This window comes from Acromyrmex echinatior, chromosome 12 (genome assembly GCF_024713525.1).
Source record: "Acromyrmex echinatior isolate Ae372 chromosome 12, ASM2471352v2, whole genome shotgun sequence".
Classification (NCBI taxonomy): Eukaryota; Metazoa; Arthropoda; class Insecta; order Hymenoptera; family Formicidae; genus Acromyrmex; species Acromyrmex echinatior.
In genome coordinates, this window is record NC_141863.1 from 9,284,684 (window position 1) to 9,294,249 (window position 9,566).

At 32.2% G+C, this 9,566-nt stretch overlaps 1 protein-coding gene and 1 long non-coding RNA gene across 3 annotated transcripts; one reads left to right on the plus strand and one right to left on the minus strand.

The window, feature by feature from the left end:
* Positions 1-2,376: 2,376 nt before the first annotated feature.
* Spx (Spliceosomal protein on the X) lies at positions 2,377-6,588 on the minus strand. Of its 2 annotated transcripts, XM_087411610.1 has the most exons (5): positions 6,462-6,584; positions 6,327-6,353; positions 5,963-6,046; positions 3,479-3,753; positions 2,377-3,402 (listed from the first exon to the last, which is right to left on the minus strand). In XM_087411610.1, exons 3-5 carry the CDS (start codon positions 5,994-5,996, stop codon positions 2,563-2,565), a joined length of 1,149 nt encoding a protein of 382 aa, XP_087267736.1. In that variant the 5' UTR covers positions 5,997-6,046; positions 6,327-6,353; positions 6,462-6,584; the 3' UTR covers positions 2,377-2,562. The 2 variants fall into 2 exon arrangements, with proteins under 2 accessions (XP_087267736.1, XP_011049669.1); XM_011051367.2 differs by having other exon boundaries at positions 6,327-6,588.
* On the plus strand, positions 3,897-4,983 carry LOC147907820 (uncharacterized). Its single transcript, XR_015546846.1, has 2 exons — positions 3,897-4,239; positions 4,482-4,983. It is a non-coding gene; the product is annotated as an uncharacterized LOC147907820 (long non-coding RNA).
* Positions 6,589-9,566: the final 2,978 nt, after the last annotated feature.

Consider the following 9,566-nt stretch of genomic DNA (forward strand, 5'->3'; position numbering starts at 1 on the left):
TTTTACAGTTACTTTTATCGTTACTTTGCACATGATTGGACACAAGCCACTTACACTGTAAAAAAATTTCTTTACATATATAATAGATGTAAAATAGATTACATGATTAGTCCTGTATATATAAAAAATGCAATTTTGCAGAAATTATATAAGTCCACAAAAATTATGTAACTTTATGTTAGTGTTACATTGTTCCTATTAAATAATTCATAGTTCTTATATCTACAAAAATAATAAATATATATATATTGTATATAACATATTCGTGTAAAATTAAAAATAAATTTTAATACTGCCAAGTGTTATCTTATCTTTTTTGCGTATTTAATAAGATTTGTCTGACTGAACAATTCTAAATCTGTTTCGCAAATTTGATGTTTATTGAGCTCTCATATAATTATATATCAGGAATTTATCTTTCTTTGGAAGGAAAAATATAAAATTTTCCGTATCCCATTTATTAGAAATTCTTCATGTTTGTATTATGATATGCTAAAGTATATATTACAAGTTATCTACTAGCGATTATTACATACAAGTGAAAAGTATTGTAAAAGGCGATAGCACGACTACGCGTTGTAAAGAATGAGAGAACTGATGACAAAGTTTCGAGAACACTGAGCGCTGATGGAACACGTCACGTCTCGAACCTGATCTTGCGACGAATTGGCAAAGCGGCGCTTTGTTACGCAACGACTGGTGCTGGAATATAAATCAGTATTTTATTGGTGCATAGAAATGCGCGAGAGATCAGTACTAAGATCAATACTATGTATACAATTTTTATTAATCTGCAAAAAAAGATGACCTTTTAAAAGGGCAAATAATTTGCATGACAAGCATATATATTTTTTATCATATTTTGCAACTTGTTCGGCGTCTTTTCACTTCGTTTCTTTTTTTTTTTTTAATTAGATTTAATTTTTCCAATGTAAACGAATAATCTTTTCAGACGTGCATATAAATTAGCGGTGAATGTAAAATGAGAAAGGCACTGTTCCAGGTCTTACTCATATGCGTGAAGCTCGGCTGCGCACCGATTACCAGCATCTTTCTCTGCGACGAAAACGTTGTGGGAATTATACTTATAGATATCTGGTTTTCATTAGTTCTCGGCTGATTAAATTCCTGAGCGTTTTGTCTATTATTTTCGTTGATACGTGCGTTACGTCCGGATGAAGTACCTTAAATATTATGTTTGTGCAGATTATCCAATTACATTATCCAATTATCGCGCTTATCTGGTTTCAAAGTACATAACAATAAATGCTTTTTAGCACAACGCGCTTTAAATAACAAACAACGAAGAATTTAGAATATAGACTGTATGATCATTTTGCCGATAAAAAGATAGCAATATTACAAATACGTATATTTTTCGAATCTTCTACTTAAAAAGTTTCAACATCGATACGACATACCCGTGTATCCTAAACAAGCTCGATGTATTTAAACAGGTATACTTACCACAAAAATGACAGAAACAACGATTAAAGCACTGCCTAGCCAAAAGTACCAGGTTTCCAAAGGATGACGTGGTGCTCGCCGTTGCACTATGGAACGACGCTGCAAATTATAGCAGCGATGCAGATCATGCGGACGATACTCGGCTGTGCATACGTATAACTTAAACGCGTTAATGTCACTGTTGTTTCCAAGTTCGAAGCCGTTTCTAAAAGACTAGTGCCCTCGACATTAGCACATTGGTTTTCCCTGCTGTAGCGTGCAAGATGATTAAAAATTTATCGCTCGATCTTATTGGCGACTGTTCACTGTTCAAGTTTCCGTAACAAAACGTCCGACTGTAATTACATTTATGTATTATTTGACGTAGCGGATGCGCAACAGTTCGATCAAGTCGTATTGCGATTGTAAATATTCTGAAAAAAACTTACAAAATTATTTTTAATTATTTTGATGACAAAATTATCTTTCTGTCTCGCGTTGACACCACGTTTTATTTACTAAATTAATATTATGACGCGTGACGTATATCGCACACAAATTTTCTTAATAACTCATCCTCACAGAAAGTGATCACTTGTTCAGTTTTATAAAAAATAAAATCACGTGAAACATAGTAGGATATCGATAGTAGACTTGATGTTTGACTATCCTTGACTGGACTGGACAGGCACGAAATAATCGATAGAACAAACGCGGTATGTATGTATGTAGGTACGTTATTCAAGCGCCAAAGCTTAATCGATCGATACGATAAGTGACCAAGCGAAACGCATGTTATAATTGACACGTCATGCTCTCATTACGGGCCGTTAATGCCCAGCGATATTACATAGTTAACTGAACATACTTAAGATATTAAATAATATCTCAATTAATTACTAAAAATTTTCTTACTACTACGCTAATCGCTATAATGTAAACAAGTTTATTTAAGAACAATGAAGAAATAAGTTTCATAAAAAAGCAGATTTTTTAACCAATGTATCATAGATCTCTCGATTCATAATACATTTGTTGATAATAATTGTAAAACAAAATTAAATCATTTATCATTTGTGTCCACACAATGTATAAATATAAGTCACGAATATAGTATTAATATTGGTTGCCATCATGTGGCGGTGGTGGTGGCGGTGGTCCTCTTGGTGGGAAGGGTGGTCGAAATAGGGGTGGTGGTGGCGGCAGTGGGCCACCTTGCGAAACGGGCGGCGGTGGCGGATGTCGCCAAGTTGGAGGTGATCTTGGAGGCGTAGGCTGATACTGCCCGAATTGTGGAGGACCGCTGGAAGATGGTGGAGGAGGCGGCGGAAATTGCCCCTGTGGCGGTGTCCCGACAGACCAAAGTGGTGGTGGTGGTGCCATCATCCTAGAGGCAGCTGACTGCGCCTGAGAAGTCGGCACTGGCATAGGCGGCAACGGCGGTGGCATCCCGGGTGGTAGAGGAGGATGCGTCGCCATGGACATTGGAGGTAGAGGAGGCGGAGGGATGTTCGCTGGTGGAAATCCACCAGACGGTGGCGGTGGGACAGGCGGCGGAGGCGGATGACCCATCGGTGGTCCAGGAGTAGACGGTGGTGGTGGCGGTGGCACGACCATTCCATGATGCATCACATGATGCTGGGGATGATGAGCAGGTTGATGGGTATTCGCGTTTGAATTTGGCATAGGTGGCGGCGCCAAAGGTGGCGCATCCGCAAATAATTGATGCGGTCTGTCCGCTTGACTCAGAGGATTTTGAGCCGCTAAAAGTCTTTCGGCAGCACTACCGTGTCTCTCGCCCTTGGCATCGCGTTTAAAAGCATACGATACCGAAATTGGTCGATTGCACAGATATTGACCGTTCATTGCCTCAATGCTGGCATCTGAGGCATCAAAAGAAGCGAAATTAATAAAAGCAAAGCCTTTCGAGTTACCAGTCTCGGGATCCCTCATTATCTGTAATGTAAAATTGTTTCGTTATATAGCAGTCAAAGAAAAAACAGTCGAGTGTAATAAAATTAATTGAACGTACTTTTGGTGTTTGCAAAATCACGCCAAACGCACTAAATGTGTCGTACAACAATTTTTCATCTACTTCTGGATCAAGATTTCCTATAAATATATTTGCTCCAACATCCAAGTTCTTCTGGTGTGCACTAGCCTTGTTTACACGAATAGGTTTGCCATAAAGTTTGATCATATTCATAATTTTAATAGCATAATCTGCATCTTCTTCTCCCATAAATTCAACAAAACCATATCCTTGATGCATTTGAGTTACTCTATCTTTCGGCATGTGTACATTAACTGAAAAGAAATTATATATTTTACATATATACATTTGAACTTGGATTTTAAACTTGAAAAATTTAGTTATATCATATAAACATCCATTTTCATTCTTAAATAATCAAATCGAGATTTGTTTCATATACACACATATATATATATATATATATATATATATATATATATGTAATATAGAGAATATTTGATAAGTAACGATAAAACTCTTGCATAAGGGTAGAGCAGATTAAATTGAGTCGAAAACGGAAAGTCCTCTAGCATTTTACAATTTCGGCAAATAATTAACAAGATATTAATTAATAAAAATCGAATATTGATTTGCAATAATTTTTTATTCAACTAGAGGCCGATTGTCACAGTTCTTGATTAGTGATTTTTTAAAAAAAGTGGAGGGCTGATTTTGAAATATTGTATACGTTATAATATATACCTACATCCTTTAGATATTAAACAAAATACTACTCGTGAATTCATCATATCGTAAAAGTAAGATATTTAATTTTAAATGAAGCTGCGGAAATGTGATAATTAATCCCGTGTTCTGGGTTGATTGTCACATGTTCTAGGATTAGTAGTAGCATATTTGTCATGGACAACACATATAAAAAATCCAATTCTTATTTTCATATCAGTTCTATATTTTAAGAAATAATAGTAATTATAGTAATAATATAAGTAAAAAATAGTTCTAATAATAATAATTACATACAAATTTACATTATTCTTAGTTATATGTGACATTTTTGTAATATAATTTTATTCGGAAGTTAAACTACATTATTATCTGTGTATGTACACGTGCTACCTGAGGTCTCAATCTACATGAGGCCATCTACTAACTGAATATGGAAAATAAGTAGAAGACAACCAAAGATTCCATGTGAGCAATTCTATTAATTGTCAACGTTATCATGCTGAAGAAGGCTAGAATTTAGCCGAAAAGTACATGTTACAATAATGGAAATTGTATATTCAAGATAGACTGAGGTTTGTCCAGTAATTTAAGCTCATCTATGACAGCGCAGATTCCTAATTGCCCTTATTTAATTACTATTTAATTACTATTATTATTATTTTATTATAAGGAATCTTAATACTTCTTTATATTAAAAAAAAATTATTTTAATTATAAAATACATTTGTTTTTATACCGTAGTTTGTATATGAAAAATGAAAAAATATGTATATCCGAAATATAATATATTTGTAAATATATTCTGTAAAAATGTTCTCAAAAGATATTAAAATTAATTGTCACCTAACCTGCTCTCATTTTGATCAATCTACTCCACATAATTTTTAATAAAAGAGATTGTATTCATAAACTTTGTCAGGATAATGATAAATTAATTGTAGCAAAGATCTTCTAACAAAGACATGTCATTTTCTATGAATACAGGGATATTGCAATTAATAATACTAAATCATACTATAATAATAAAGATTTGTCAGATAAGAAAATAGGTGATAAGAAAAATTTACTCACCAATTTACTTAATTTTTTCAGAAATCATTATAAATAATACAATGCTTATGGTGCAAATCATTTTACACAACAAATTAATATTATATCAGTAATCTACAGTAAAAAAAAAAGATTTTTCTACCATGTCCTGTTTGAGTTATAAGCATTTTGACAATCAATCTTGTACGACAAACAGCCCTGGTCTCTCTTACTATCAACGTTATAGAAAAACAGCAAGTAGCAAAAATTGTTTATTTTCTTCTTATAGAGTTCTAAGAATTTTTTCAGAATTTTTTAGTAGCGCATTTTCATGTATGTTGATAAAAATAGTTGCCAATAAGAAAATGCAATACTAAAAAATTGACAAAAAATTCTGAAAAAATTTTTAGGCCTCTATGAAAAAAAAACAATTTTTGTCTCATAATATTTTTCTGTAAAGTTGATATTTGGGTAAAAAATGATTGAAAACCAATATTTGATGATTTTTAATAATTGATATCTTGTTAACTATTGCAAAAACTGTAAAATGATAGAGAATTTTTTGACTCAATTTAGTCTGCTCTATGCAAGTTTTATCGTTTTTATCAAACATCCTGTATAATATATTTTTAAGAAAATATTAAAGATATATGTATATGATACGTAGTCAAACAGTGCCATATAAATCATTAGTTACCACCATAAATTTAAAAAAATACTCAAATTTTCATATAACACATAATAACGAATAACACATATGCTTACCAACAGGTCCTGATTGAACAAATAATTCCCACATAAGGGATTCTGTGACTTTGTCATCCAAACCTCCAACGTATATTGTTGCATCTATATAAATTTTCATATCAAAGATGTAATAAATACAAAAATTAATTTTATTATGTATTTGAATATTCATATGATATAAATTTTCTAATTAGGTACTTAATAACATAAAATACATTTTTAAGGTTAACTTTAATAACAAGTGACTAACCTAATTTGTAATGTAACGATAAGATAAATATAATCGAAGCATTTATTTCTTTTCATATATTCTTTTTGAAACAAGAGGTTATATAAAAATTATTTAAGCTAAATTATTTAACGAAAAGATCGGATCACATACCTTGGTTACGTTCTGCAATTGGACCGGCTGCCATAATTATCAATATTTACTTAAGAATTATTGACAAATTAATGGTTGCGTTTAATAAATATTGATGATTAAACTTTGTAAAACGTATTTAATTAGTAAACTTACAAGTATCCAATCAACCCCAATCAACCCCAACTAATTGTTATCAATTGTTATTTAAACTGTGTTTGAAAAGAGAAAAAGAAGGAGATGGAAAAGATCTTAGTAGAATTATCCTGTTCCAAAACTCTGTTTTAGCTGACCCTATAATACCTATTCTATAATAGGGTCAACGTAAGTCGTCAACCATAAGAAATTGACCAATCACAGTTAAATATGACAGAAATAATCAGAGCGCTCAGTGAGCGGTCGTGATTCTGAATGCACCTAAAGCCGGTTCTACATTAGTTGCAAGCTGATCGCAAGTTTGTCGCGACAGCCAATATGAAGCGTTGACTTGCGATTAGCTTGCAACTAATGTAAACCGGCTGAAGTTGCCAACACACCGTCGCAAGTCGCAATGCTTTACGGCAGCCAATCAGAAGCATCAATTACTATTGATGCTTCTGATTGGCTATTGCGAAGCATTGCGACTGGCGACAAAGTGTTTGCAATTTATTGTAGACCACGCTTAATTCAGACTGGAGGTTTATTACGGTTTTTGAAACGAGGTGAAAATGATCGAATTTACTAAAATATTTATAACTTCATGGTTAACACCTAGTGAATTTGTTCATTTTTGTAATTTTCACTTCGTTTCAAAAACCATAATAAACCTCCAGTCTGAATTAAGCGTGGTCTACAATAAATTGCAAACACTTTGTCGCCAGTCGCAATGCTTCACGGCAGCCAATCAGAAGCATCAATTACTATAAGTCATGTGATTGGCCAAAATTATTTATGAATATTTAAATAAATTAAACTGTAAAGAGAAAATTAATTTCAGATAGTCCATAAATAAATCGAATTTTAATAAAAAAATTAATGTTCTAGCTTTATGTAAAATACTATATAGATTTCTAAAAATGTATATTACTCTTAACATCTAATCTTGACCATAATCGGCGCTTCTCATATTAATTTGATTTAAAATTAATTGATTTAAAATTTTGCAAGTAAACGTTTCCAAATCATAATATTAAAAAATTTTAAATATTCTCGTCAGAAATACTTATATTTATATACTATAGTCAGAGCTTTAATAATACATTTCGTTTCTAATTGTAGGGTTTTCATAATAGCAATTTTTGAAACTTTGGCTGCGTTCAGGAGAACACAACAGTTTTGCAATTGTTTTATGATTCTCTGCTGAGATAGGATCATTCCTCTTGATCTAAAAACATAACCCAATCAACGCGAAGAAAATTTCCAACAGTTACAAAATAAACGTTCTGCTGAACGCAGCCAATGATTTCTCTAATTACATGTTTTCAGTTATAGTAGAGGTTAATTTTTCTCACCCTAAGATTAAATATATGTCCAAAGAAATCACTGATCCTATATTAAAACTATGATACAGTAGAAAACGCTTCTACATTATTATAAAAAAATATTTATTATCACAAATACACTGTGAGAACGTGGATGATATTTGTCGAGTTTAAATTATATAATTTATCTCCTTTGGATTATTTTGGATAATTTTGAAGTAACCAGATTTTAAATCCCAGAACTATGAATGTAATATAGACCAAGCATATGGCTCGTGAAAATGTGAAAACATACCTTAAAGCTGATAGTACGTGAACAATGAGAATGCTGACTGCTTTCCCGTGACAGTCGGAATTTCGGAAAACGGAATCTTGGAAAAGTAAATACGACCAATTAGATTAACGACCTATTAGATTACACTATTGCGGTAAACTTAAATGATTCTGACTGGTCATGTTACTTTTCTGATATTCCGTTTCCTAAATTCCGACTATCTAATTCCACCATAGTTTCAGTTATATTCCGATGTTCTGCTATTCCAGGATTGAAATGATATCAACCTAATATTTTTGATTCATTGAAAAACTCATCAATCGACATCAATTTGACGTCAATTTGATGAATCATTTTTTTTATTGATGGAGAGAAAGAGAGAAATAATCAATCACATTGGTGAACAGATCGAATTATTGTTCAAATGCAATTGATCACTTCTCTCTCCGAGATCTCAAATCGATTTCCAGCATCGTGAATACAATTAAAACTTACAAAATGAGCAATATCAATATATACCATATATATACAGGGTGTACGGTAAGTTTTGACAAAGTGCTAGTGTGTTTTTAAGAGTATCTTAAGTACAATCTTAAGATATCATAAGCCAATCAAAAACCTTTAGACATTACTGAAGACGGTCTTAAAATGAGAAGATTAAGAAATGATCAATTCAATGTCGAACCGATAATGATCATTAATACTAACCAAAGAATTCAAAGTATTTGTAGCATCATGCGATCGTAGCCTATCCTGCGTTATGGTTTATCAAATTCGACATTGGTCGGGTTCAGCAGACTTATCTGTTGCGGGGCGGATCCATGAGCGCTCATTGTTATTGATGTATCCTTTTAGACTAACTCAACAAACAAGAATGAATTAAAATGGATTAAAATTTTTTTAATGTGTACTTTAAAGACAATGAAAATGGATTGAATGGATTAAAATGGATTGGATCCAAGCTGACACTAGTTTAATATTCAAAAAAAAAACATCCATATTTAAGGGTTTTTCACAAATTTTATTCCTAAGACATTTATAATAATTATACCTGAATTTATTATAATATATACCCCACTATACTATTATATAATATATACCCCATTAGTCACTTAAGCTTATTTTTTCAAAAATATTGAAAATTTTAATAAATTTTACATATTTTACATGTGTATACATATATATAAATATATATATATAATATGTAAAATATGTAAAATTTTCAATATTTTTGAAAAAATTTTACATAGGCGACTAATGATTTCCTATTTATTAGTAACCTATTTATTAGTAGATACGTTATTGAAGCTACATTGGATACGCATGCGTCTGAAACCTGGCCCGTCTAACACACTGGGAATAGCAGCGAGAGAGGAGGGGAGAGGAGAAAGAGGGAGGGGGAAGGAGGGAGAAAAGCAGCATTTATTATACGCTCTGGGACAGATCCCCTCGCCCCAAGCGCAGAGGCAGTACATAATGCGAGAAAAATACATTGAAATAAGATTCTAAAATGCTAGAAAAAAAGAA

What these genes read in the sequence shown, in the direction of transcription:
- Spx (XM_011051367.2), bottom strand. Translation starts at nt 6,360, where the DNA reads ATGGCAGCCGGTCCAATTGCAGAACGTAACCAAG. An exon ending in AATTGCAGAACGTAACCAAG is followed by an intron (nt 6,047 to 6,326) that starts GTATGTGATCCG and finishes AAATTTATATAG; the next exon opens with ATGCAACAATATACGTTGGA. An exon ending in TGTTCAATCAGGACCTGTTG is followed by an intron (nt 3,754 to 5,962) that starts GTAAGCATATGT and finishes ATTTCTTTTCAG; the next exon opens with TTAATGTACACATGCCGAAA.